The 26,334-nt window shown below is 40.3% G+C and overlaps 2 protein-coding genes across 10 annotated transcripts in view; one reads left to right on the top strand and one right to left on the bottom strand.

Annotated features, from left to right (window-relative positions):
• The first annotated feature begins 82 nt into the window (after nucleotides 1–82).
• Nucleotides 83–11,641, top strand: SUPT7L (SPT7 like, STAGA complex subunit gamma). Of its 6 annotated transcripts, none has more exons than XM_019943050.3 (6): nucleotides 83–1,169; nucleotides 1,636–1,725; nucleotides 1,887–2,505; nucleotides 5,939–6,263; nucleotides 7,174–7,411; nucleotides 8,981–11,641. In XM_019943050.3, exons 3-6 carry the CDS (start codon nucleotides 2,093–2,095, stop codon nucleotides 9,241–9,243), a joined length of 1,239 nt encoding a protein of 412 aa, XP_019798609.1. In that variant the 5' UTR covers nucleotides 83–1,169; nucleotides 1,636–1,725; nucleotides 1,887–2,092; the 3' UTR covers nucleotides 9,244–11,641. The 6 variants fall into 6 exon arrangements, with proteins under 6 accessions (XP_019798609.1, XP_019798607.1, XP_073647592.1 ...); XM_019943048.3 differs by having other exon boundaries at nucleotides 83–277; nucleotides 1,069–1,169; nucleotides 1,636–2,505; XM_073791491.1 differs by lacking the exon at nucleotides 1,636–1,725 and having other exon boundaries at nucleotides 83–277; nucleotides 1,069–1,169.
• Nucleotides 10,945–26,334, bottom strand: part of GPN1 (GPN-loop GTPase 1) — a 23,706-nt gene continuing 8,316 nt past the window's right edge. For all 4 annotated transcript variants that reach the window (XM_019943037.3, XM_004325239.4, XM_019943039.3 and 1 more), the window contains exons 6-14: nucleotides 22,059–22,137; nucleotides 21,758–21,852; nucleotides 20,694–20,739; nucleotides 19,903–20,049; nucleotides 19,094–19,176; nucleotides 17,742–17,781; nucleotides 17,007–17,097; nucleotides 13,818–13,925; nucleotides 10,945–12,301 (exon numbers count right to left, since the gene is read on the bottom strand). In XM_019943037.3, coding sequence (XP_019798596.1) covers nucleotides 12,216–12,301; nucleotides 13,818–13,925; nucleotides 17,007–17,097; nucleotides 17,742–17,781; nucleotides 19,094–19,176; nucleotides 19,903–20,049; nucleotides 20,694–20,739; nucleotides 21,758–21,852; nucleotides 22,059–22,137 — 775 coding nt within the window. In that variant the 3' untranslated portion in view covers nucleotides 10,945–12,215. The remainder of the gene's footprint in view (nucleotides 12,302–13,817; nucleotides 13,926–17,006; nucleotides 17,098–17,741; nucleotides 17,782–19,093; nucleotides 19,177–19,902; nucleotides 20,050–20,693; nucleotides 20,740–21,757; nucleotides 21,853–22,058; nucleotides 22,138–26,334) is intronic.

The raw sequence follows: 26,334 nt of genomic DNA on the forward strand, positions 1-26,334 counted from the left end.
CAACTGGGTTATAACGACTTCCTGTGGCAGCGCCTGATTGAGAAGAAGCGCTTCCGGCAGTCTTGAATCACTAATCAACACACCAGCTTTCCGGGCCTGACGCGACCCTTGTCTCGGGCCTCTCGGAATCGTACAGCCGCCCAGCCCCGCACCTGCGACGTGGCAGTCCATAGTGGAGCCTCCTTGCCTCGGTCCAGGTCCAGATGTCCCTGTGTCATGGCTGCCCCAGCATTAGGGGACCCCAGGACCCTGTGATTGGCGCCTGCGCCTGCTGACGGTGACGGAGGAGCCCCCCCTAGGGACTTGGGCATTGCTTGTGCTTGGTGTCTGTCCTTCGTGCTCCTTTCGGTGAAGCTAGGGGAGAGGGCGATTTTTGTTGTCACTTGGTTTATTCATTTATTCGTTTGTTCTTTTATTCTTTCCGAAACCAATTAATGAGGCAGCATAGTGTAGTTGTTAAGAGTGCAGGCCCTGGAGCCTGGCCGTGTTGATTTTCCCTCTCAGCCATTTCTGACATTAGGCAAGACAGTAGGCCTCAGCTTCCACATCTGCAAAGTGGGGTAATAATAGTATCTACTTCATAGAGAAGTTGGGAGATTGGAATTAACAGTAAAGGCAAAGCCCGGCATGTAGTAGGCACTCACTGTACTAAGATCACAGTTGTGAGAGCTAGATGGAAGAATAAAATTGAGATAAGTACTAGTTTAAATATAGGGATAAATGCTGTGATGGAGACATGCAAAGTGCTGTGAGAATATGATGAAGGGAGTTGTACTGGGGAGGTGATAGAGGGTGGTGACTTAAGCCATACTTAAGAATGAATACAAGTCTGCCAGGGATGTGGTGGGTGTCAGGGCATTTCTGGCAGAGATCACATCTTTAAGCTGTGAAAATGCATGGCATTCTCAGCCTGAGTAGTCTGATACTGGTAGATCTAAAGTGATCATTTTCTCCAGGAAGTTCCTCCTTTGTGTTTTCTCACTGCACCAGGTCTGTGTCTCTAGAACAGCTCTTACCACACATTTTAATATTGAAATGTCCTTTTTATGTTTTTCTCCCTCACTTCAGGGTAAGGATCTTGCATTAGTCTTTATCTCTTCACATGATACCTGGCATTCGGTAAATGTTTGTTGAATTTGAAGAGACATATGGGCAATGAATCTGGAAGGGTGAGTTGAAGCCAGACTGTAAACGTTGTTGAATGGTAAACCAAAAAAATTTTGACTGACTTTTTTCCAATAGGCAATGAGTTTAAAATATTAATTCTAGCATTACTGTAGAGAGTAGATTAGATATAAGGAGAGACTGAAGGAAGGGATATTTGTTAGGAGACAGCAGATATCTCAGATTCTTCCCTGTATACGTCAAGTGGAATGCATAAGACCGTTTAGGTTAGTGGTTCATAAATTTTTCCACCAGGACCAGTTAAAGGTTCCCATGCCTGGCATTCACAAATTAAGAACCACCTCAGGAATTCCCTGGTGGTCCAATGGTTAGGACTCGGCACTTTCACTGCCCAGGCCTGGGTTCTATCCCTGGTCGAGGGAACTAAGATCCTACAAGCTGCATCAAAAAAAAAAAAAGAACCACCTTTTCCTATCTTTAACTCTATTCCCTTTTCTCCTACTAATCCAGGACAGATGTGTCAAGATACTCTGAGAAGTATTTGCCTTGCAAATCGTTCAGGACTGGGTATGATGGCAGTTCTCGTGATGAGTTAGTAGGGTGAGATGGAAAATATGGACACTATAGCCCCCGATACTCTTGCAGCTATTAATCTACTGATGACCCAAACTCTACCTTGTGGTTCAGTCCAGTAAGAATTGTCCTAGTGTGTGATTGTGATGACTGGCATCTAACAGTTATATTTCTCTTAATTTCTTCAGGGAGAACATCCTTGGTCCTACAGTGTTGCTGACACTGACATTTTTCTAAGTGGTCTTGAACTGCCTACTTTTTATGTAAATAACTGGCTAGACTTCATATTTTTCACTACAGAAGCCCATAACCTGCAGTTGCTAGAGATTTTAAAACACTGCTTTTCGGATATCATCTATATTTAACTTGAAAGCTCTTCCTTTCTTATTCCAAAATGTTGAGATACTGGGGAGAGATACCAATCTCATCAAGCCAGACCAACAGAAGTTCCTTTGACTTGCTCCCTCGGGAGTTCCGACTGGTAGAAGTCCATGACCCACCCCTGCACCAACCCTCAGCCAACAAGCCCAAGCCCCCCACTATGTTGGATATCCCCTCAGAGCCATGCAGCCTCACCATCCACACCATTCAGCTGATCCAGCACAACCGACGTCTGCGTAACCTCATTGCCACAGCTCAGGCCCAGAACCAGCAACAGACAGAAGGTGTAAAGACCGAAGAGAGTGAGCCTCTTCCGTCCTGCCCTGGGTCACCTCCTCTTCCTGATGACCTCCTTCCTTTAGATTGTAAGAATCCCAGCGCCCCATTCCACATCCGGCACAGTGACCCAGAGAGTGACTTTTATCGGTAAGGCAAGGCTTTGCTATATCTTACTTTTCTCAAAAAATCTTCCCAACAACTGTGTTAAGCAGGTAATCACATTTCCAGGAGGAAACTGAGGATGAGAGTAATTGCCTTGGCCAAAGTTGCTCAGGTAATTAGTGGGAAGTCTAGGACTTGAACCCTGATCTTCCGAATCCAGAGTCTGTTATTTTTTTATTTTCTGATGCAGCAAATATTTATGGAGTGCCTAATATGTGCCAAGCACTTTACTAGGAGTAAGTACTACACTAGTTTGTAAAATAGGCCATGGTCACATAGTCCTCAGAGTCTAGTCCTTCTGTTTCATTAAAAGGTATAATATGGGTTTAGCTCAGTGCCCTTAAAATGAGATTCATGGACTTATTCTCATACTATTAGGAATCTCCAAGTTCTATACAAGAATTTTTAATTGTGTATTTTCATTTTGATAACATACTTTAAGAAATAATAATAGAAAAATGTTCTTGATCCTTGCTACTCAAAATCCGGTCCAAGATCAGCAACATCAACATCACCTGGGAGCTTGTTAGAAATGCAGACCTGCTGAATCAGAATTTTCATTTTAACAAGACCTCCAGAATGTTCATAAGTATATTTCAATTTGAGAAGCCCTGCTCCAGGTCCTCTGAATGACTGCCTTATAACCTAGGGCTACTACTAGGTTTCAGTGTGAAAGTTTGCATTTGGTGCCAAATAATTACTTTTTCCTTTTCATTTTGAACTTTGTCAGACCTATAGAAAAGTTTAAATAATAGTATGACACACACCCAAATACCCTTCACCTGGATTCACCAATTGTTAACATTTTGCCACATTTACTTTCTCTCTCTCACGTATGTGTAAGTGTATATACACACATTTACACACAAATATACAAACATATATATATACATATACACATAAGACCTTTTTTTGCCAAATATTTTAAAGTTGCAGACATTGCAATATATCACCCCTAAATTCTTCAGCATTCTTTCACCCCTAAATTCTTCAACTTATCCTAAGAATAAGGAAATTTCCTACACAATCCCAATAACCATTATCACGTCAAAGTAAATGAACACTAATTAAATACTATCATTTAATATGTCTGTATTCAGATTTCTCCAGTTGTCTCCAAAATATCTTTTGTAGGTATGTTTGTTCCCAGTCCTGGACCTAACAAAGATTCACACATTGCATTTGGTTGTTATACCTCTTCAGTGTCTTTTTTTTTTTTTGAGGTATAGTTGATATACAATACTATATTAGTTTTAGGTGTACAACATCATGATTCAATATTTTTATAGATTATACTCCTTTTAAAGTTATTATAAAATATTGGCTATATTCTCTTTGCTGTACAAGATATCCTTGTAGCTTATTTATTTGATACATAGTAGTTTATACCTCTTCATCCCCTTCTCCTATCTTGCCCCGCCCCTCTTCGCTCTCCCCCCCCGTAACCACTAGTTTGTTCTCTATATCTGTGAGTCTATTTCTTTTCTGTTATATTCACTAGTTTGTTTTAGATTCCACATAAAAATGATATCATACAGTATTTGTCTTTCTCTGCCTCTTTAGTGTCTTTTAAGCCAGAATAGCTTCCCCCTTTTATAATACATGATATTAATCTTTTTTAAGAGTTTAGGTCACTTGTAGGCTCTCCCAAATCAGACTGGATTTGCTGATTATTTCCTCAAGATTAGATTCAAATGAAATGTTGGCAAAAATACTACATAAGTAATATTGTATATCACTTAGTGCATCTGCCTATTGATGATAATAGTTGCTACTATTTTAATTGTCCCAAACTAATGAGAAAAGAACAGAAATAGACTTGTTAAGTAAGGCTTGCAGTTGGGCCAGATGAAGGCCAGAAAATGTCATGGTGTATTGTCTAATCAAAGGCTCTGAAGACATTGGAATAGTGAAAAAGGGAGGGAGAACTGTGTCGTTACATGCTTGCCCCGTGTTAGTATAGATGTGCCTAACTTCAACACACTTACTCTGTGGGAATCAGTACCAAGTTTACATTTTGAGAGCAATTTACCTTTAACAAAATAATATTGTCCTTCATATTAAATTGATGCTATTATTTAGAATTTGTACTTTTGTGACAATTTTCTAATTTTAATTGTTAGGAAGATTCTGTGAACATCAGAAGTTTAAACGTAGTTTGTTTTATACATATTTAAGAAATGGCGTACAAAAATAATTTGCGTCAGCTATGGGGGTACGGGAAGAATTATGTTCCTTTGAAATGGGTCCACATATTAAGCAAAGCAATACTGATTTAGCTCTGTTTATTAGGCACTTCTGAAGCCTTTAGCTTTTGGTCCAGAGAGACTGGCCATGGGAAACGATGATGCAAACAGTGAATGAAAAGTTATTAGGCAGTTGGTTTTCTTATGTTCCAATTATTATGTGAATTACAGTAGTTGCTACTGAGCAGATAACAGCAGCATGGGTGTGCAGCTCCTCAGGCACTCTGTACAGCAAGCACAGGGTGACGCATGCCAAGTATGGACCAGGGAAAAGTAATTTTCTGTACCCTATCTTTTTTTTATCTATTTACTTTGTCAGAGGGAGGCAGAAGATAGGAAATTTCGGGAGAGTGGGTAAATTGTTAGGAGCTCATTAAAAGTTATTTTTAGGAGACCAGACAGTTTTTTGAGGTTTTTTATTTTGTTTGGGAAAGATTAGGATCTTTGTCATAGTGATTAGGCGCAAAACAGTGTATTATTAAGAACATGGGATCTAAAGGCAGAAGCTCTATCACTTAATAATACCCAAAATCTTTTGGCAAGTCAGCCCCTCTGAACTTCATTTTCTTCACCTGCCGGATAGGAATATGAAGAAATATGGGCCCCTACCCACTTCACAGCATAAAACAGGATAAAAATGCTTTGTAAGCTATATATGTTTTAAATTGCTTTTATAAAATTGAGTTCCTTTCCCAGCTTTACAAATGGTCTGTTGTAGTTAAATAGGAATCTCCTAATTGGGACTGTGAATTTCTAGAAGTCCATATATTGCCCAGCATGTGAGGAACCTATGTTCTGGTGAAATAGAGCACCACTGAGCAGTATCTGAGCTATACTCTTAAAATTAATCATATCCTAAAAGTGATCAAAATCCAGCAGTTGCTATAAGGAGAAGGAAACTTCCTTTTCACTAGATACCCTTTTATACTGTTTACTACAGGCATCTATTGCCTGTTCAAACTTTATGTAATTGGAGCAGCTCAGGGATATGACTGTGGGTTGTTGAGACATGCCCTGACAGCAACAAGATGGCACTGGGCTATGTAACCTGCCTAGAATTCCCCTGGAAAGCTGAGCCGGTGGTTTGATTGGGATTGTAAATTTCCTAGGGAGACAGGACAGGTCACCCCTTTGCAAGAGCACTAATAACACTAGCATGTCTCCGCTTTCAGTGGAAAAGGGGAACCTGTGACTGAACTCAGCTGGCACTCCTGCCGGCAGCTCCTCTACCAGGCAGTGGCCACAATCCTAGCCCACGCAGGCTTTGAGTGTGCTAACGAAAGTGTCCTGGAGACCCTAACTGATGTGGCACACGAGTATTGTCTTAAGTTCACCAAGTTGCTGCGCTTTGCTGTGGATCAGGAGGCCCGGCTGGGGCAGACTCCCTTCCCCGACGTGATGGAGCAGGTTTTCCATGAAGTGGGCATTGGCAGCGTGCTCTCCCTCCAGAAGTTCTGGCAGCACCGCATCAAGGACTATCACAGTTACATGCTGCAGGTGAGAGGACCCTGAGGAGAAGTGGGTAAAGATGTGTAATCTAGGGGTGTCCAGCAGGATCCCTAACACTTGCTCTAGGGTGCAGAGTACAGGGTCTTGGAACAGAGTGGACTTACCCTGCTTTCCTCTTCGGCCCTGGCTGTGTTCCACTGGCCTCATCACTGACGTGGCCAGACTCAGGGGTCTCCTTTAGTCAGTGAAATTATAGCATGTGGTTAGCATGCTTTTATTCAACGAATATTTATTGAGTGCCTATTGTGAGTCAGGCACTATGAGATTCAGCAGTTAACAAGTTCCTTGAGCTTGCACTCTTGTTGAGAGGGAAACAAAAACAAGTAAACAAGTAATAATCAAAATAATTTCAGATGGCGTTAAGTGCTATGAGAAAGAAACAAAACAGAGTGAGGTGATGCTGCCCAAGGGTGGAGTGTGGTGGGGGAGACACCATTTTTGGTTAGAAACAGAAATATCTGAGCTCTTCAACCCTTGTGGCCTGAGGCATTTTGTTCACTGTTTCGGTTTCCCCAAATCTAAAATATGGTAAGGAATTCTTAACACCCAGTTGTCTTTGCTAAGCGACCCAGATTTCCTACAGTGTTCATCATCCACCTGTGGTACCTATGTCAAATCTTAATTTTTATAGCTAAAAATGTGATCTTTTGTCCCAGTTCTGATATAATAGTCTAAATATTTTTCACCTTTATGTACCTTTTAATTAATGACATACACATTCTCTGCTAAACAGATATTCTTTACATGTCTCTGTCATTTACGAATTTCAAACTCACATTCCTTCCTTTGGCAGTGATGTTTTATGCATATTCATATTCTGTTGGCTTTTCCATGGATGCCACAAGCTGACTATCCAACTTGCTTTTAACTTGGAAAATTGACTCTTGCTTGCCAACAGATTAGTAAGCAGCTCTCTGAAGAGTACGAAAGGATTGTCAATCCTGAGAAGGCCACAGAGGACACTAAACCTGTAAAGATCAAGGAGGAACCTGTGAGCGACATCACCTTCCCTGTCAGTGAGGAACTGGAGGCTGACCTTGCTTCTGGAGACCAGTCACTGCCCATGGGAGTCCTTGGGGCTCAGAGTGAACGCTTCCCATCTAACCTGGAGGTCGAGGCTTCACCACAGGCTTCAAGTAAGAGAAAACAACTTACCCATTTTGATTCTGGGAGATCTGCCAGTCTCAGTACTTCTTGCGTTTTGGATTCAAACTCTGGAGATGGAAGAACAAAAGTGGGGATGGGCAGGAGAATGGAAAGTCTGAAAACGAATATAGCTTCACTGATCTACAGATACCAACATTCTCTTTGTAATTAAGGAAGAAAGGACTAGCAGAGCTTTACAGACATTCTTCAAAATTATTTCTAGTTAGGATGTAGATGCAATAAGTGATTACCAGAGTTAATTCAGCTGACCCAGCTGGGTGGGCAGATGGCCTCCTGTCCTGTATTCTGGTCTTTCCTGCTGCTTGTACTGAATTGATTAAGGCAACTTCCAGATAGATGGAGTAATGTTAATTGCTCAGGGATGTTTGAATAGTTGGGGTTCCTTGCTAAAGTACCCCCCAACAAGTTGGAACTGAAAGGAATTGAAATAGGGCAACCCAGTTACAGGCAGCTGGCCTCTTCTTCCAGATAGACCCTGTGATTACCTTCAGAACCAGATGACTTGATCCCTAAGTCAGTTAGATTGCAAATTAGTCTAGACGCTCAGTTCTTTACAAATATAAATTGTCATGTCATCAATGCACAAATGATGCAAATAGCCAGTCCTTCAGTGTAGCCTAAACAGAATTAGGCCACATTTTTTAAAGTTTTGGGCAGAGAGCCTTTCACCATGGAAGACGTAATAACCACAGAACAGTGTTGCTAGAAGACACGGAGGCAGGAGAGCCAAAAAGAAATTGTTGCAGATGTAGGGGTCATGTCTCTTTTCAGCAGTCTGGGAACAGCTGCCAGCATTTCGTACTGGTCATTAACTTTTCATAATGTGAGAGAGGACCAGGGACCCAAACACAAGGCAGGAAAACAAGACAGCCCCATAAAAGGACAGGCCAATGTAACACCTGACTAAGAGCCCATGGTTGTGCCTGCCTTTGAACCATGAATCTTTCCACGAGCATAGTTTTACTTCCCTAGTTTAGGGAAAATGGAGGTGGATGAGCTGGGGTAAAGGAGGGTGAGGAAGTGGAAAAGAAGATATTTAGAGTTGATAACTGTTTGAGCAGAGAATAACCACCATATTCTCCAGCCAAGTAGAGAATCAGAGTGAAAACTGACCTCAAAGGTCATCAGTTGGCCCTGGGTGGTGCATGTCTCCTACTTTGTTTCAGCCTTTTTTTTTTTAATAGATTTTTTTAAACAAATTTATTTTTTTTATTTATTTATTTTTGGCTGCGTTGGGTCTTCGTTGCTGTGCACAGGCTTTCTCTAGTTGCGGCGAGCAGGGGGCTACTCTTTGTTGTGGTGTGTGGGCTTCTCACTGCAGTGGCTTCTCGTTGCAGAGCATGGGCTCTAGAGCACAGGCTCAGTAGTTGTGGCGCACGGGCTCAGTTGCTCCGTGGTATGTGGGATCTTCCCGGACCAGGGCTCAAACCCGTGTCCCCTGCCCTGGCAGGAGGATTCTTAACCACTGTGCCACCAGGGAAGCCCTGTTCCAGCCTTTCTTACTGCTAGTTAGTTCTACATTCTTCTTCCATTCCCAGGTACAGAAGTAAATGCTTCACTTCTTTGGAACTTGGCCCACGTGAAAATGGAGCCGCAAGAGAGTGAAGAAGGCAACGTCTCTGGGCATGGCGTGCTGGGCAGCGATGTGTTCGAGGAGCCCATGTCAGGCATGAGTGAAGCTGGTATCCCCCAGAGCCCTGATGACTCAGACAGCAGCTACGGCTCCCACTCCACTGACAGCCTCATGGGGTCCTCCCCTGTTTTCAACCAGCGCTGTAAAAAGAGGATGAGGAAAATATAAGGCAAAGAGGGAGAGTTTCTCTCCAGACCTACAAGACCCAACAGAAAACCTTGATGTATTCTAATTCGTTTCCATAAACAGTGATTTGACTTTTATTCTTAAACACAGTGGATTTTCCTGATATCAGTGGAACTGGATTTAACCAAATAAGTCTGCTTTTTCCTTTTGCATCCAGTTTTTGTAGTTTTCCACAACAACCAAGCTACCTTTCACAGACATCATGACACTGGGATGGTAATCCAGAGACCAAAGCACTGTCCCTGACATCTACTGTGTGACCAGACAAGTGACTTAGCTTCTCTAGAGCTGTTTCTCTTGCACAACTGAGAAGAATCATACTGCTTTTACCTACCTTGCAGAGATATTATGAAGATGGAGATGTTGTTAAGCCTCAAAGCTGTGCTTGAATAGACTCACAAGTAAATATATGCTGGTATCAGATGTCAATTTTTTTTTAACTTGCTTCATTTTTGGTCGAAGTCCTTGGGAATCCAGTGCTAATACCTAATAGGAAATAGCTAAACATTGCATAGCTTATCTATCAGTAGTCTTGTTTTCAAACTGTTTTTGCTGCCCATGAGGTCGCCTATGAAGTCAGAGTGGTCTGTGGTAAACAGGCTTTTTGCTTTTTCATACAGCCCTCTACTATCTCAGCCACATTTTTTCTTCTGCTCTAGACTTATTCCATGTATTTCCACCATCTTTATTTTTTTATTTCCATTCAGATTTTTTTAATATTTTCACCATGTACACTTTTTGGTTGCTCCTTTCATTTTTCTCCTTTGTGAATGAAGCAAACAGGACCTGTCCAAGGACAGGCTTGTGCCTATTTCATTTGTTGCATCTGCTTGGCCATCAGAGAACAGTCCATTCCTTTGCCAGAATTCCGTCTGCACATTGTGTTTCTACTGGATGGGCAGCCGCCAAAAGGATAACAGTATGCACCTTTCTGCTTTACATCGTGTCTTGAACAACTTTACTGCTGTTACTCATCCATAGCAGTACCTGCCCTGCTTGGCATCTGATAGTCTCAACCAGTATTTATTAAGTAAATGATGTAGCACTGGAATAATCAGGAGTAATTAGCAAATGTGTGCATGTTAAATACTGCTGAAGTTTGGTTTGGGGGTGCAGAATACAAGTCTTGTGAAAGTTAGAGCACTCCTTTAGTGGAGACCAGAAATCAAGGCCCACATCATTGAGTGCCTTAAATATCCAGCACTGAGAATAAATATGAATGCAATAGCAACAAAATGAGGTTATAATTTAAACTGTTACCAGATCATTTATAAGTTTGCTAATTGTACATCCTTGGCACATTTATCTAAACCCTTCCTGTTCCAGGCTTAGCTTTATTTTTGCTTATTTATTGATGAAAGTACACATCAGGTGGTCAGTTTCCATAAATTAGCCACCTAGTATTTAATTCATTCACTTAGCAAACATTTGTTGAGTACCTATTATGTACTGGGTCCTCTGCAAGGGATACACAGATGAGTAAGACTGTCTCTGCCCTTATGGAGCTTATAGCATAGGCCAGACAAGTTCCTCTTTAAGTAAAAAGTATACAAAGGCACTAAGGGAAAAAATCAGGTATGTTCAGAGTTTTGCCGTGCAAATGGTTTCCTCTCAAAGAACAGGTTCAAGTTTTTAGACCAGTGGTTTCCATTAGTTACAGAATACTGAAATTAATACTTCGTGTAAAGCAAAACACTTTTATTTATTTTTAGAATGTTAGATTGGAGAATAGGCACCAGATGGTCAAGGTTGGGGTACTCTGATAAAGCAGGTGGTAAGCACATTGATATCTGAGATTCACCTGGCCTAGAATTACGTCATAGGCTGTTTGAGTTAGAATATTGTTCTGAACTTAGCATGCATCAGAATCCCCTGGAAGCCTTAGTAAAACGGACTGCTAGGCCCCACACACCCCCAGTTTCTGATATAGGGCTTGAATGTCCCATTTTTAGTAACTTCCCAGATGATGCTGCTGCTTCTGGTCCAGAGACCACACTTTGAGAACCACTGATCTGGAATACAGGTTAGGCAGGGATAAAATTCCTTAAGAGAAATGTATAATGTTATAAGATACTGTGAAGAATGTGGAGGCAAAGCAAACCCTTACCAGGGCTGTTATATATGGAATGTGCAACTGACCCAAATCTGTGGACTTTGAGTAAATCACTAAGGATAGACTGCATTAAGTTAAAGTACAGTACAAACAGGGCCTGGCTTTGTACCTGGTTACTAGGTGTGGTACGTACATGGAACTTTAGTAAACAACATGTGGCTTTAAACCTCTCTTCTGAACTGCAGTGACTATTTGTGATAATTTTCTTATTTGAAATTATGACAGGCAGGCTTACAACAAAGTTAAAATTAAAAACTCTTTATCCAAGTCACCATCTAAAGTAGAATTCTTATTCGTTAACAATGTTTTGCCCACTTTCTTCAATGAACCTGGTGTTCTACAATAAGCTACCCAGTCTGAGGCACATTTCATACCAAGATTGATTGATTGCCAAGGAGACTCCAGTGCCAAGCTCTGGACAAGCTCCTGTTTCCCCCTCTCTTTCTGCTAAAAGGAGGGGAACTCGTGGTGCAGGTTCAAAGGCAAGATGCTGGAGAAGTAGAGGCTACAGATCCAGCCCACTAAGTTCTCTCTCTGTTCTGTCCATCAGCAGCAAAAGTATGTGCGTTCAAATGATAAAACTTGCAGTTTTAGGCTTGAAGGGATATGAGCATCCAAAACCAGAATATCCTTCCTTGCATAAATCCAAGGAAAATGCCAAGGGGAATCAGCATCTACCTGCCAGGTCCAAATGTATTCTATCCCTGGCTTCATCTGAGTCAGGAGATTTCACTACTAAGAGAAACTGCTATCCTGAACAAAATTGTCCTTTATAGTAGCCGCCAATCAGAGATAAGGATAGTCCCTTCACACAGAGTTCCAAAATTTTGGACTTTAGAAACTATTTGTTGTTTCTCTTCCAGTACTGTGCCATTGATTCTTGCATAAAATTCTGGAATGCTGGCTCTTCACGGCTTTCCTCTGTAACTGCAAGGAAAAAAGAAGGTTAATTCTTTTTAAACTCTCCCATTAGACAGGTGGATTAGAGCTGCTGTCACCCATCCATCAGAAATAGTACCTTTGACCCTTGAACAACACGGGTTTGAACTGCATAGGTCCATGTATACACGAATTTTTTTCAATCGTAAATACTACAGTACCACACGATCCACAGGTGGTGAAATCCACGAATGTGGAACCACAGATACAGAGGGCCAACTATAAGTTAATTATACAGGGATTTTAAACTGTGAGGAGGGTGGGTACCCCTAGTCTCCAAGTTGTTGAAGAGTCAACTATATTTCTAAGACACTGTATGTCCACTTCTCCCAATAAGGAAATATCTCCTAGAAGCAGGCTGTATTTATCATGTTGCCCAAAATGTACAATTTCTTTGACCTGTAAGTGGGGAGAATACCTCCTTCATAAAGTAATTAAAATGAGGTCCCACTCCTACATATTTTTAACTGAGAGAAATGAAAACCTCTGTCCACAAATACCTGTTAATGAATGTTTAGAGCAGCTTTATTCATGACAGCTAAAACCTGGCAACAACCCCAGTGTCAATCAGCTGGTGAATGGATAAACAAATGTACATCCACATAATAGAACTATTACTCAGCAATAAAAAAGAACATATTACTGACACATGCAGTAACATGGATGGATCACAAAAGCATTACACTGAATGAAAAAAGTCAAATGCAAGTTAAATACTGTGATTCCACTTACACAACATTCTGGAAAAGGCAAAATTATAGGAATAAAAATCAGGTAAGCGGTTGCCAGGAACTGGTGTGGGGGAAGGGACTGAATAAAAGCGAGCCTGAGCGAACTTTTAGGGTGATGGAAGTGTTCTGTTTCTTGATTATAATGGTAATTACAAAACTATATATATGTATTAAAATTCATCAAGCTATACACTTTAATAAAAGGGTGGGATTTATTGTTTGTAAATTATACCTCAATAAATCTTATTAAATGATGCAATTTACATGTTAGTATCCAGCACACTGGAATAAAGAGAAGTTTGCTCTTGGGCACAGCTAGGACCTAAAAGCGTTGTTTCAAGAAACAGATTCTGTCCACAGTCCATAAAACTATGCAAAGTGGAACACTTTTGGGTTTCCAGAGCCATTCTATCTTCAATGCTACAGTCCCTTCTGACTGGTTTAGGTCTGCTGAGGCCTCCTTTTGTATTCTTAAAACAATGATTACAATAAACAATCCTGGATTCCTCAAAATTGAGTTAGGACCTAAAGATGAGAAGACACAAGACTAATAAAAGGCCGTAATCAAGCTCAATATTAACCATTCAGTAGGAAGGCCAGGAACTTTGAATATATGGAACTCCTTCCTGGTGCTGCATCCTTTAGCATGTCCTCTCTCCCCTGTAACTGGCTTCATGCTCAAGGTCTTCCCTCAGTAGCAGGAAGCTCCCGGGCAAACAATGAAAGAATAAGCAGCTGTTCTGTTCTCATGAGCCACCTCAGCCACCTCTCACCTCTGTGGTCAATATCTTCAGTATCACTGTCTGCTTCCTCATCCTCTTCATCCAAGGTTCCCCGAGTCAGGATCAAGTCAGAAGGGTCCATCACAGGAGGTAAGCTGCCTACATAGAAAACATCTATCACTAGCATGTCATGAACATAGGCCTCCTCAAAAAAGCGATTTTGAATCGATAAGCAAGTATGATTAAAAACTGGCAGGATGAAAGTGATCATGAAAAAATGCACGATCTTATCTCTTCTAAATGTACAGTTAATACCACTTAACATTTCTACACTAGTGTATTTCACAAAGTGCTTTCATGAGGCCAGTAACCCAAGAGGTCTCATTTTCTTTTTTTTTTTTTTTTTTGCGGTACTCGGGCCTCTCACTGTTGTGGCCTCTCCCGTTGCGGAGCACAGGCTCCGGACGCGCAGGCTCAGCGGCCATGGCTCACGGGCCCAGCCGTTCCGCGGCATGTGGGATCTTCCCGGACCGGGGCACGAACCCGTGTCCCCAGCATCGGCAGGCAGACTCTCAACTACTGCGCCACCAGGGAAGCCCCCAGAGGTCTCATTTTTAAGTTGAGGAAAATAACTCTCAAGTAGCTTGTCTTCATAGTAATAGTAATGTCATTTATTTGTACTAGCTCTCAGCTTAGAAGAGGCTATGGTTTTTCCTATGAAGGCTAAAGACATTTGAGCAGATCCAGTGTGCTGATAAGTCAAGAGTAGAAGTGTGGAGCGTGGAACTCACTTAACTGGTAAACCCAGCCAGGTTCCAGCACCTAATCCACCAAGTGGCTTTGCTGTTCTCTACTAGACCCATAGCAATAGCTATCATTAACAGAACTTTACTCCTTTAAAGGCCAGTCCACCAATGAGTGTGGGAGGGTGAGTGTGTATATATTTAAATTTGAGCACCAACCTAGGAACCCCTAGAGAATTAATGACAAAACTAACTCAAACAATAAAAAATGTCAGTAAAGTAGCAGAATAAAAAGACTAAAATACAGAAATGAAAAGCCTTCATAAACACAAACATAACCAGTTAGAAGAAAAATCCCATTTTCAACACTAACGAAGATACAATCCTTGGGAAAAATTTAACAACTTTAACAAAACCTACATGAGGAAAACGTTCCTGGAAGACATAAAAGTAGACTGGACAAATATAAACACATTCCTTGTTCTTAGACAGGAAGAGCAACATCAAAGAGATGTCAATTAATTAATTAATTAATATAACACAATCCCAATAAAAATATCAAAGAGGTTTTTTAGCGAGCTACATTAAGTTGATACTAAAGGTCATTTGGGAAAACAAACAAGCAAGAATAGTCAGGGAAACACTAAAAAAGAAAACGTTGAGGAGGACTAGCCCTAGCAGATATTAAAACATACTATAAAGCCTCTATATGTAATTAAAGCCACACAGTAAAGGCACACAGTCTAGAGGAATAAAATAGGTAATCCAGAAATACATCCAAGTACATATGAAACTTTAGTATATGATACAGGTAGCATCTCATCACTGGGACAAAGGTAGACTTTTTAATAAATCATGTGGGTACAACTATTTATGAAAAAGGTAACACAGACCTATACCTCACACCATACCCAGGAATAAACCCTAAATGGATCAGGGTTCCAAATGTAGAAAATAAAACCATACAAGTACTACAGTAAAACATGAGTGAATGCCTCTTTAACACAGGTGTGGATAAAGGATTCCCAACTATGACTCAAAACCAGGTGCAATAAAAGATAAATAAATTTGACTACATCAAATTTATACAAAACGAAACAAACTTTTGCATGGCAAAATAACACCATGAACGAAGTCAAAGGGCAACTGACAAACAGGGAGAAAATATCTGCAACATGTATCAGGAAAATGAAGACTATCCCTACCTAAATTAATGCATATTAAAACTAATGGGTAAATATTTGAAAATTAAAAGTACATTTATCTAATCAAAGCATCACCCCACAAAATACTTATTATGAAGGGAAAAATAACTTTATGATGAAAAAACCTGGCAGACACCACTTTAAGTAAGTGATCAAAGACAGCTCATCATCATGTACCTTGTGATATGATACATGGAAAAAACACTTCACATCTGTTAACTTCTGCTAAAAAGGAGCCACCTGAATTGAACCATGAGGAAACATCAGACAAACCCAAATTGAAGAAAATTCTACAAAAATGTAAGTACCATACACTTCAAAAACATCAATGTCATGAAATGCAAAGAAAGACTAAGGAGCCATTCCAGATTAAAGGAAAATAAGAGACGTGACAACTAAATGCAACACAGATCCAGAACCTTCTCCTGCTATAGAGGGCAAATGGCTACGTCTAAATAAGGTCTATACATTAGATAATAGGAACGTGTCAATGTTAATTTCCTAGTTTTTGATAACTACAATGAGGGTATATAAAATAATGCCCTTATTTTTAAGAAAAACTCAAGGGTAAAGGTGCATCATGTCTGCAACTTACTCTTAAACGATTCAGAAAAAAGTTATATATAATATACAAATATTTTATACGTATACTTATATATTTATATAAAACGTAAAGCCAAACATATATAACAGAAAGAATAAAGTAAATGTGGTAGATGTTAACGTTTGGTGAATCTAGCTGAAGGGTATATGGCAATTCTTTGCAATTCATGAAACTCTTCTGTAAATCTAAAATTAGGCCAAAATAAACAGTAAAAGAGGGGGAGGATTAAAAAGTAATTAAAAAAAAAAGTAGACATCAAGTATCTTGCCAAAGTAAACCAAAAACTACCTGAAGAGAAAGAATCATCATATACATATGTATAAAAGTATAAACACAGATAAGATAAATGTGGTATGAGAGACACAGACAGTGGATTCCTCGTTAACACAGATGTTAGATATAGGTATGTCCGTAGGTATATATCTACATCTGTACACTTCAAAAATGTCAATGTCATGAAATACAAAAACAAAGGATCCATTCACGATTAAAGGAGACGAAGAGACAACTAAACACAATGCAGATCTAGGATTTATCTAAATTGACTGAAGAACAGATAGATAGATACACTATACAACATTTACTTTATCCTTTTCTCTTTCTCTCCCTTAAACATAAATACCTACCTACTAAGTGGAGATAAGTGTACCCCGCTCTTAGTTCCTAACACCAGAAGACCCTCCAGTACCTGTGGCAGTCCCGGTGTCCAAGGCTATAGAGCCCATATCTTTCCGAAGTCGTTCCAGTTGTTCTTTCTGCTGCTGGCTCTGTGCACTGGCCTACATACACAGAGGAAAATGTTGTCATATTAAAAAAGGAGGCCCAAGTTAGATGCCAGACTTCTAACTGGAGATGACAAATTATACAAATACTAGAGGCAGATAAGGGATGGCTGATGACAGAAACATTGAGCAGTGTGGGCCCAGATTAGCAGAAGTTCATTCCGGAGGGCTCTGCAGACTGTATTAGAGGTTTCAGAAATTAGACACAAAATCATCAAAAGAACCCTCAAACAGACACAGCAGGAAGGCTCAGTGATAAGATGTCCAATGTAGCCGATGGGGATAGGACACTTCATCATTTGGGGTAAGAGTTGTGAACTACCCTCTGTTCTTAAACAAAATTCTACAAGTAGCCTTTAAATGGACCTTGGAGTAGGGGTGGAGGTATGGCACAAGAAGGGCTCAGCATATATAAAAGGAAAAATTACTGATTTTTATTACTTCAAGTATAGAGAAGAAAAATAATTAAGGGCCTTTCTGCATCCAGACAGCATACGTACAAATTTACAGGTTTAAATTAACAAGTATCTAAAGGATACATTGAGAACCAAAACAAAAGCATTTATGGCAGAAGGATTAGTACATAGTTTGAGATTGTTTATTCAGTGGCCCTAAAATACACAAATAGCCTCTTTTCTTACCAGCGATTTCTTCAGACGTTCATATTCAGGACGATACTCTCTGGAAAGAGAAACACTTTCTAAATCCCTTTGATTAATAATCTATCCTGTCCCCGCCTCCACATCACTTCTATTTTCCTAGTACTTTGATAATAACAAAAGATCTTATGTCACCATACATCAGATGTAACAAGTCTTAGTCACTGAGATTCTATCCCTAAGGAATTAAAAGCCAAGGTGCCTGCCCCCTCCCTGAAATCAGCAACAAGACAAAAGACTGACTGCTGATCTGGGAAGATCAACTCTGGGGAGACCATGACCAATGAGTTCACCATTCACTTGGATAAACATGAGTAAAAGATGTTTAAATGATGAGTAAAAGAAGCTAGGCCTACTGGGCTCAGGAAGCCCAATACATAATTATGTCGTTTATCTGGGCAACCAGGAAAGGATATAGAAAAGAGTCTATCCTGAGGCTTTGATAACACATGCAAAAAAACAAAACAAAACAAACAAAAAAACGAACCTCATCTGATGAATAAAAATCAAAATAATGTTTCTGAAAAACCACAATGTGGCTATTAGGCTCTTGCTAAGTATGAAGCTTGCTAGAAAGCAGCCAATTATCAGGCCTAAGGAAAGTGTATAGGTGCTATGACTCCACTTTGCTTTAGATAAATGGAACTCCAGTATTAACCAAGAAAATAGTTATAACAATCATTTATTAAGAAATATGCTTACTACATGTCAGCAATTGTGTTAGGTGCTTTAGATATATTATCTCAAATAATCCCCACAACGACCTTAACAATAAATGCTATTACCCTTCATCTATAAATGAGGAAAACTTGCTAAGGTTACACACTTATTAATTGGAGGAAAAAGAAATCTAAACCATGTCTATCTGACTCCAAAGTCTATGTTCTTCATCAGGGGTCAACCAATGTGGCAAACAGGACAAATCCAGCCCACTGCCTATTTTTATAAATAAAGTTTTATTGGAACACAGCCACGCCATTTGTTTAGGAATTGTCTATAGCTGCTTTTGCACCACAATGAGAGTTGAGGAGTTTCAACAGATAATACAACCCACAAAGCCTAAAATATTTAACACCTGGCTTTTTACAAACAATGTCTGATGACACCTGTTCTTCATCATTCAATACAGTGAAGATTTTATACTCCTATTCTTTTTTTAAAAAAGTTAACAGCTACTTGTTAACCCTAAGTGTGATCAGATCCAGTGCACATCTGCATGGCAAATATAATACAAACACCATGAAAACCAAAATGTTTTGCCTGGCAAAACAGCTATCATATCAGACCTGTGGGTAACTAAGAGTGCCATCACTAGAATGTTCCTTTATCCTCACCTTTCATATTCTTCTGTGGCACTGGCAACTTGCACGAAGAGTTCATCTAAGCCTGTACCCAGAACAGCAGACACTCCCACCACCTGCCAAAAGCATCATTAATACCACTGAGGAAACAACTGTATATTTTTAAATGGCATATATTATTTGGCTCAAATTTCATAAAATCTTCACAGAAGAGGTTTGGCTACTTTAAGAAGTCTCTGGCAAAGAATGAAGCTAAAACAAGACAAAATGGCATACCTACTCAAGAGTGATGGAAATAAGTCTATGGAAAATAGAGAACTGAGAAAGATAATTAGGATCAAACAAGCAGCAGTTCATCTATTCCCTATCAAATCAAACCACAGTCTGTTCTCTATAAAAATTAGTATCTCAATGTCTTCGCTTGGGCAATTAACATACTTGCTGCTACCCACACCCACTTTTGCTTACACAAATCTTACCCATCCTTCAAAGCACACCTATATTGACTATATCCTCAAAAAATCTCTCACTTCAAAAGTGATCTACCCCATCACCACTATCAGGCCCAACTTTTAATCTTTCTTAAGATATCACAATATAAGTTACTACAATATACCATGTTTTAACTCTGCGTTTAGCCTTCTCTCCTAACTAGACCATAAACTCTCTGAGGGTAGGGTCCATATCATATTTATCTTTTAAGTCTCCAGTTTTTAATAAGCCATGCCTTAAAAATTACTTTTCAGAAGGTAATGAACTTCCTTTCCAAAATAGGTTCAAAGCCAGCCCTTTGGGTTATGAGGTTATCTGGAGAGACCAACAGCATAAGCAAGAAAGTTTACCCTGAGGGAGCTGTAAAACTCATCTAACACGAGGCTCATTGAACGAGTCAGGTTACTGACGTATGTAGTCTCTTGATTCAAGGCGTCTTGGAAAGCCTCAAAATCCTGCATCCATTCCACTGCAAAGCTGTGATCAATGATGTCAGTCTGTACCAGAGAGAAGTCAACTATCAGCAACCAGGGATGAGGTCAGACATCAAACAACGGCAAAAAAAATTTTTTAATTGATGACAGCAGAGAGCAATAATTCATGTATTTTCTTTCTCTGCTTCCCCCATTTCCTCCTCCACTGCAACAAGTCACAAAGAGCCAAGACTGCTGTGCAGTATAAATAATTAAATGAAGATCTGTATATTCTAGGTTAGAACAGACCTTCACTATCCACTGCCAAGTGACCATGGCCACAGTGGAGGCCAGTACCCTCCAGGCTCTGAAGTCAAGTACATAGTCTCTTGCATCCTAGCCAACAACAGAGAAGTTTTGGTTTTGTTTAACTGCCACTTCCAACAGACTAGCAGTCCCTCCCTCATTTACACAGTCCCAATCCTGAGGGATAACCTATACGCTGTGGACCAGGGGCTACTCTATCTAGCCTAAAAAAACTTTGGAAAAGAATCAGCAATATATATTCATTCGATTTGATTGAATCCATTTCCTAGAAGTGCTCATGACTTTGCTTCAGGTTAGCTTAAATCTCCTCTCCAGCATCTGAAATAATCCTTCTCACCTACCCAAACACAAGGTTCTGATGAAAACGAAACATTCAGTCACAACAGGAAGAATCCACTTACTTTATTCATGACCACAATAAAAGGCAGCTTGGTTTTGTACAAGATGCTGAAAATCAAACATTGAGGCATTATTAGTAAAAGCACTTAAGCACCTGCTTGCCTGTTATCTGATGGAACTGAGTAATAAATAGGGAGATGGGTTCAGACTCTAAATACAGGTATCCATTCTTACACAGCACTCACATATTCTCCCCTCCCAAGCAGGAAACTACCACTACCATCAAGCAAGCAACACACATACACAGTCTCTCCTTTTCTTAGAGTAATAATGCTTTGGTACTGATCCTGGTGTTGTGTGTGTGTGTGTGTGTGTGTGTGTGTGTGTGTGTGTGTGTGTGTGTGTGTGTGTGTGTGTGTGTGTGTGTGTGTGTGTGTGTGTGTTTCACCAAATTAACTGTCTTTTAAACAATTAATATGAAGACAAAATCATGCTATCAAACATCAGATTTCTATCTAGACTAAGATTTCTTGTGTTTAACAGGAAGGGACATCCCTAGTCATAACAGAAGAGACAAATCGGGGTGATTGTTTTTGCATACCCCCAAAATAAAATTCAGCATTAATAATGGTCCGCCTTGCTCCTAGGTCTAATGCACTAATAAAGCCTAGTGAGGCATGTCCTTCCTCTCCTAATGGCACCACACTTGGGAAAACACGTGCATTTAGAATCATGGATGAATCTTTTTATTCAGTCTCTCCTCATGTTATAATTTCACTCTTCCTATCACAACACCGAAGAAAGGCATTTAGACCAGGGGCTCTATTCTATTCAGAACTGGATTTCATTCAACTTGGGGCAACTGCCAGAAGGTTCATATTCATTCATCACCTATTCTGTAACAAGCAAGGGAGGAAGATGAGAAGTGGCTGATAAGAGAATGCCAACAGTGTATGTGCTTCCTTTCCCGCCCTAACCCAGAGCCCCTCCCTAACCCAGAGCCACTAAAGTGAGTGGCAAGCCTGAATGAAAACCTAGGGGTAAGCACTCAGGACTCAAAAATGATGGAAAAGAAGTGGAGACTTCATACCTTGACATAATACTATGCCCAACAATAACGCATTACCTGCAGGCATAGAGCATATTGGACATGAAGGTCACTGGGTTGATACTTCGAGATGTGTCCATTACATAAATGACAATCGTTGGAAACGAGGATGCCTAAAGCCACAAAATAATCAAAGCTTTAGTCAGAGGGTTCTTGACCTGTCCCCAAATTCTTCTCCTACCTTCCGTGGCAAGGAAGAACCACTTTAGGCAGGTGTGCAGAGCTCTATGACTCTATCCCACATAAGATCCCAAGCAATAAGAAGCTTTTCTTGTCTGGCTCTCTACTTACCCTGAGTAACAAGTCCTAGAATACTCACCAGGGCCTCAGTGATGATTGTCCCAGAAGCTGACCAGGTGAATACCTCAATCTGTCCAGGTGTGTCAATCAAGACATACCTGTGTCAAAAAAGACCATTAAAGAAGTTTTCATTTATGCATTCTGAAACATATTCCATCCCACAAAACATTAACATCTGGTTACTCAAGACTGAAATAACCTCTTCACACTGTCAAGTCTCACTTCTTCCCATTGCCCTTAAAGTGCATACCACATTCCCCTGGGTTTTGTTCAATGTCCAGTATTCAGGCTCATTGGCAGGAGCACCAATACATCACTGCTGCAAATGATCACAGAGAAAACTGACAGTTTTAGAAACACACTGCATTAAAAATGAGAGATAAGCAAAACCAGAGTGTAAATCTCTTGGGAAACCATCTGGTTACTTAGGGGTGGGGTTGGAGGAAAATGGAGGGAGGGAGAAAAAGAATAAGAAAGTGATAACTAAAGAAGAGGGTCTCTTATTGAGGGAATGAAACGTTCTAAAATTGATTGTGATGATGGCTGTACAATTCTGTAACTACACTAAAAGCCACAGAATTGTACAATTTAAATGGGTAAATTGTATGGCCTATGAACTATATCTCAATAAAGCTGTTTTTAAAAAAGCAAAGATCCACACATACATGGACAATTAATTGACAACAAAGGAGCCAAGAACATACAACAGAGAAAGGAAAGTCTCTTCAAGAAATGGTGTTGGGAAAAACAGACAGTCACATGCAAGAGAATGAAACCAGACCACTCCATACACAAAAATTAACTCAAAATGGATGAAAGACTTGAATGTAACACCTGAAAACATTAAATAAATTTCTGGAGGAAAACATAAGCAGTAACCTCACTGACATAAGTTTCTGTGGATCTGACTCCAAAGGCAAGGAAATCAAAAGCAATAATAAACAAATGAGACTACATCAAACTAAAAAGCTTCTGCACAGGAAAGGAAAACATCATCAAAACTAAAAGGTGGGAATTCCCTGGTGGTCCAGTGGTTAGGACTCAGCGCGTTCACCACAGTGGCCCAGCTTCAATCCCTGGTCAGGGAACTAAGATCCCACAAGCTGCCGGGCATTGCCCAAAACAAAAAACTAAAAGGCAAGCTACTGAACAGCAGAAATTGCAAATCGTATCTCTGATTAGGGATTGGTATCCAAAATATATAAAGAACACATACAACCCCAAAACAAATAAACAACCCGATTCAAAAATGGGCAGAGGATCCGATTACGTAGACATTTCTCCAAAGACACAGATGGCTAAAAGGCACATGAAAAGATGTTCAACATCACTAATTATTAGGGAAATGCAAATCAAAACCACAATGAAGTATCACCTCACACCTGTTAGAATGGCTCTTACCAAATAGATAACAAGTGCTGAAAAGGATGTACAGAAGAGGAAACCCTCGTAAACTGTTGGTGGGAATATAAACTGGTGCAGCTACTATGAAAAACAGTAGAAAGATTCCTCAAAAAATGAAGGATAGAGCTAACCATATGATCCAGTGATTCCACTTCCGGGTATTTATCCAAAGAATATAAAAACACTAATTAGAAAAAATATATGCACCCTTATGTTCATTGCATCATTATGTACAATAGCCAAGACATGGAAGCAACCTAAGTGTCCACCAATGGATGAATGGATAAAGAAGATGTAGTATATACACAGTGGAATACTATTCAGCCATAAAAGAAGAATGAAATCTTGCCATTTGCGACAACATGGATGAACAACATGAGGGTATTATGCTAAGTAAAATAAGTCAGAAGGAGAAAGACAACTACCATATGATTTCACTCACATGTGGAATAATCTGGAGGAAGGAAGGAAGGAAGGAAGGGAGGGAGGGAGGGAGGGAGAGAGGAAGGGGAAGGGGAAGGGAAAGGGAAGGGAAAGTGAAGGGAAAAGGAAGGGTAAGGGAAGGAAACCAACCAACCAAAAGCAAGCTCACAGATACAGAGAACAAATCAGTGGTTACCAGAGGAAAAAGGGGTTGTGGGTGGGCAAAAAGGGTGAAGGGGATCGATTGTATGGTGACCGATGGTAACTGGACTTTTGTGGGGTGATCACTTTGCAGTGTACACATGTTAAATTACAATGCGTACCTGAAACTTATTTTTAAAAAAGCAAAAAATTTGAATAGACGTTTCTCCAAATGTATACCAATGGCCAAGAAGTACACTAAAAGATGCTCAACATCTGGACTTCCTGGTGGCGCAGTGGTTAAGAATCCGCCTGCCAATGCAGGGGACACGGGTTCAAGCCCTGGTCTGGGAAGATCCCACATGCTGCGGAGCAACTAAGCCCGTGCACCACAACTACTGAGCCTGAGCTCCAGAGCCCGCGAGCCACGACTACTGAGCCTACATGCCACAACTATTGCAGCCCGCATGCCTAGAACCTGTGCTCTGCAACAAAGAGAAGCAACCACAATGAGAAGCCCAAGCACTGCAACTAGAGGAATCCCGTACACAGCAACAAAGACCCAAAGCAGCCAAAAAATAAATAAATTTATTAAAACAAAAACAATTACAAGTAGTGACCAGAATGTACAGAAAATGGAACCCTCCATACATTGCTGGTGAGAATGTAAAATGGTATGTGAAGCCAGCAGGAGCCTGGAGGAATGGGGAATAGAGTGACTGCTAATGAGTATGGGGTTTCTTTTGGAGATGAAAATGTTCTGAAATTAGGTAGTTCTTTTTTTTTTTTTTTTAAGATTTATTTTTTATTTATTTATTTTTGGCTGCGCCAGCTCTTAATTGCAGCACCGTGGGATCTTCGTTGAGGCATGAGGGATCTTTCGTTGTGGCATGCGGGATTCTCTCTAGCCGTGGCGAACAGGTTTTCTCTTCTCTAGTTGTGGCGCAGGCTCTGTAGTTTGTGGCACATGGGATTCTCTCTAGCCGTCGCAAATGGGTTTTCTCTTCTCTAGTTGTGGCGCGGGCTCTGTAGTTTGCGGCATGCGGGCTCTCTAGTTGAGGCACAAGAGGTCAGTAGTTGTGGCTTGCGAGCTTAGTTGTCCCGTGGCATATGGGATCTTAGTTCCCTGACCAGGGATCGAACCTGCGTCCCCTGCATTGTAAGGCGGATTCTTTACCACTGGACCACCAGGAAGTCCCTGAAATTAGGTACCTCTGGTCGATGCACAACTTTGTGAATATACTAAAAACCACTAAACTGTATACTTTAAAAGAGTGAACTTTATGGTCTGTGAATTCATATTGCAATAAAGCTATTACTTTAAAAAACTACTCTAGTATGATCCTATTTTTGTAAAAACACCTTATCCATCCATCCTTCTATCTATGTACACATGAATAGAAACGCCTGGGATGACAGTCACTGATAGCAATAATGATAATAATGATAGCTATTTCTAGTGACAAGAAGGGTGGTACTTTCATCTTTTAAATACTATGCATGGTAGGAATTATTTATAGTAATAAGCCTATATATCCTTTTTACAAAAATAATAAATTATCTTCCTTTCTTTTAAAAAAGCAGACCTATTAAAAATTTAACAACAGTTCATTGTGGGTAATGATAATAAGAATCTCCTATTCTATATTTTGATGCTTTTTAAATTAAAAAATATCCCCTCTGAATCATGTAAATTATATTAATTTAAACAAGGATTAGGGGCTTCCCTGGTGGCGCAGTGGTTAAGAATCCGCCCACCAATGCGAGGGACAGGGGTTCAAGCCCTGGTCCGGGAAGATCCCACATGCCGTGGAGCAACTAAGCCCCGTGCGCCACAACTACTGAGCCTGCGCTCTAGAGCCCGCAAGCCACAACTACTGAGCACGCGTGCCACAACTACTGAAGCCCGCGTGCCTAGAGCCTGTGCTCCGCAACAAGAGAAGCCACCACAATGAGAAGCCCGCGCACCGCAACGAAGAGTAGCCCCCGCTCGCCACAACTAGAGAAAGCCCACGTGCAGCAATGAAGACCCAGTGTAGCCAAAAATAAACATAAAAAAAAATAATAAAATAAAATAAAATAAACAAGGATTAGAAAGGTATTTCATAGACTTTAATGCCAACAAGCAAGAGAAGGCAAGTGGACAAGTGAATGTGGACTCAAATTCTCAAAATACCTCCTAAGAAGCTGGGAACATATACCAAAGTGATTGGGGGTGGGATACTATTAAATTGAGCTCTACACTGTAGAGCATCTTGTCGCTTTTATTTATTTATTGATTTTGGGCCACACCATGGCTTGTGGGATCTTAGTTCCCCAACCAGTAG

The sequence above is a fragment of the Tursiops truncatus genome, chromosome 14, assembly GCF_011762595.2.
Source record: "Tursiops truncatus isolate mTurTru1 chromosome 14, mTurTru1.mat.Y, whole genome shotgun sequence".
NCBI lineage: Eukaryota > Metazoa > Chordata > Mammalia > Artiodactyla > Delphinidae > Tursiops > Tursiops truncatus.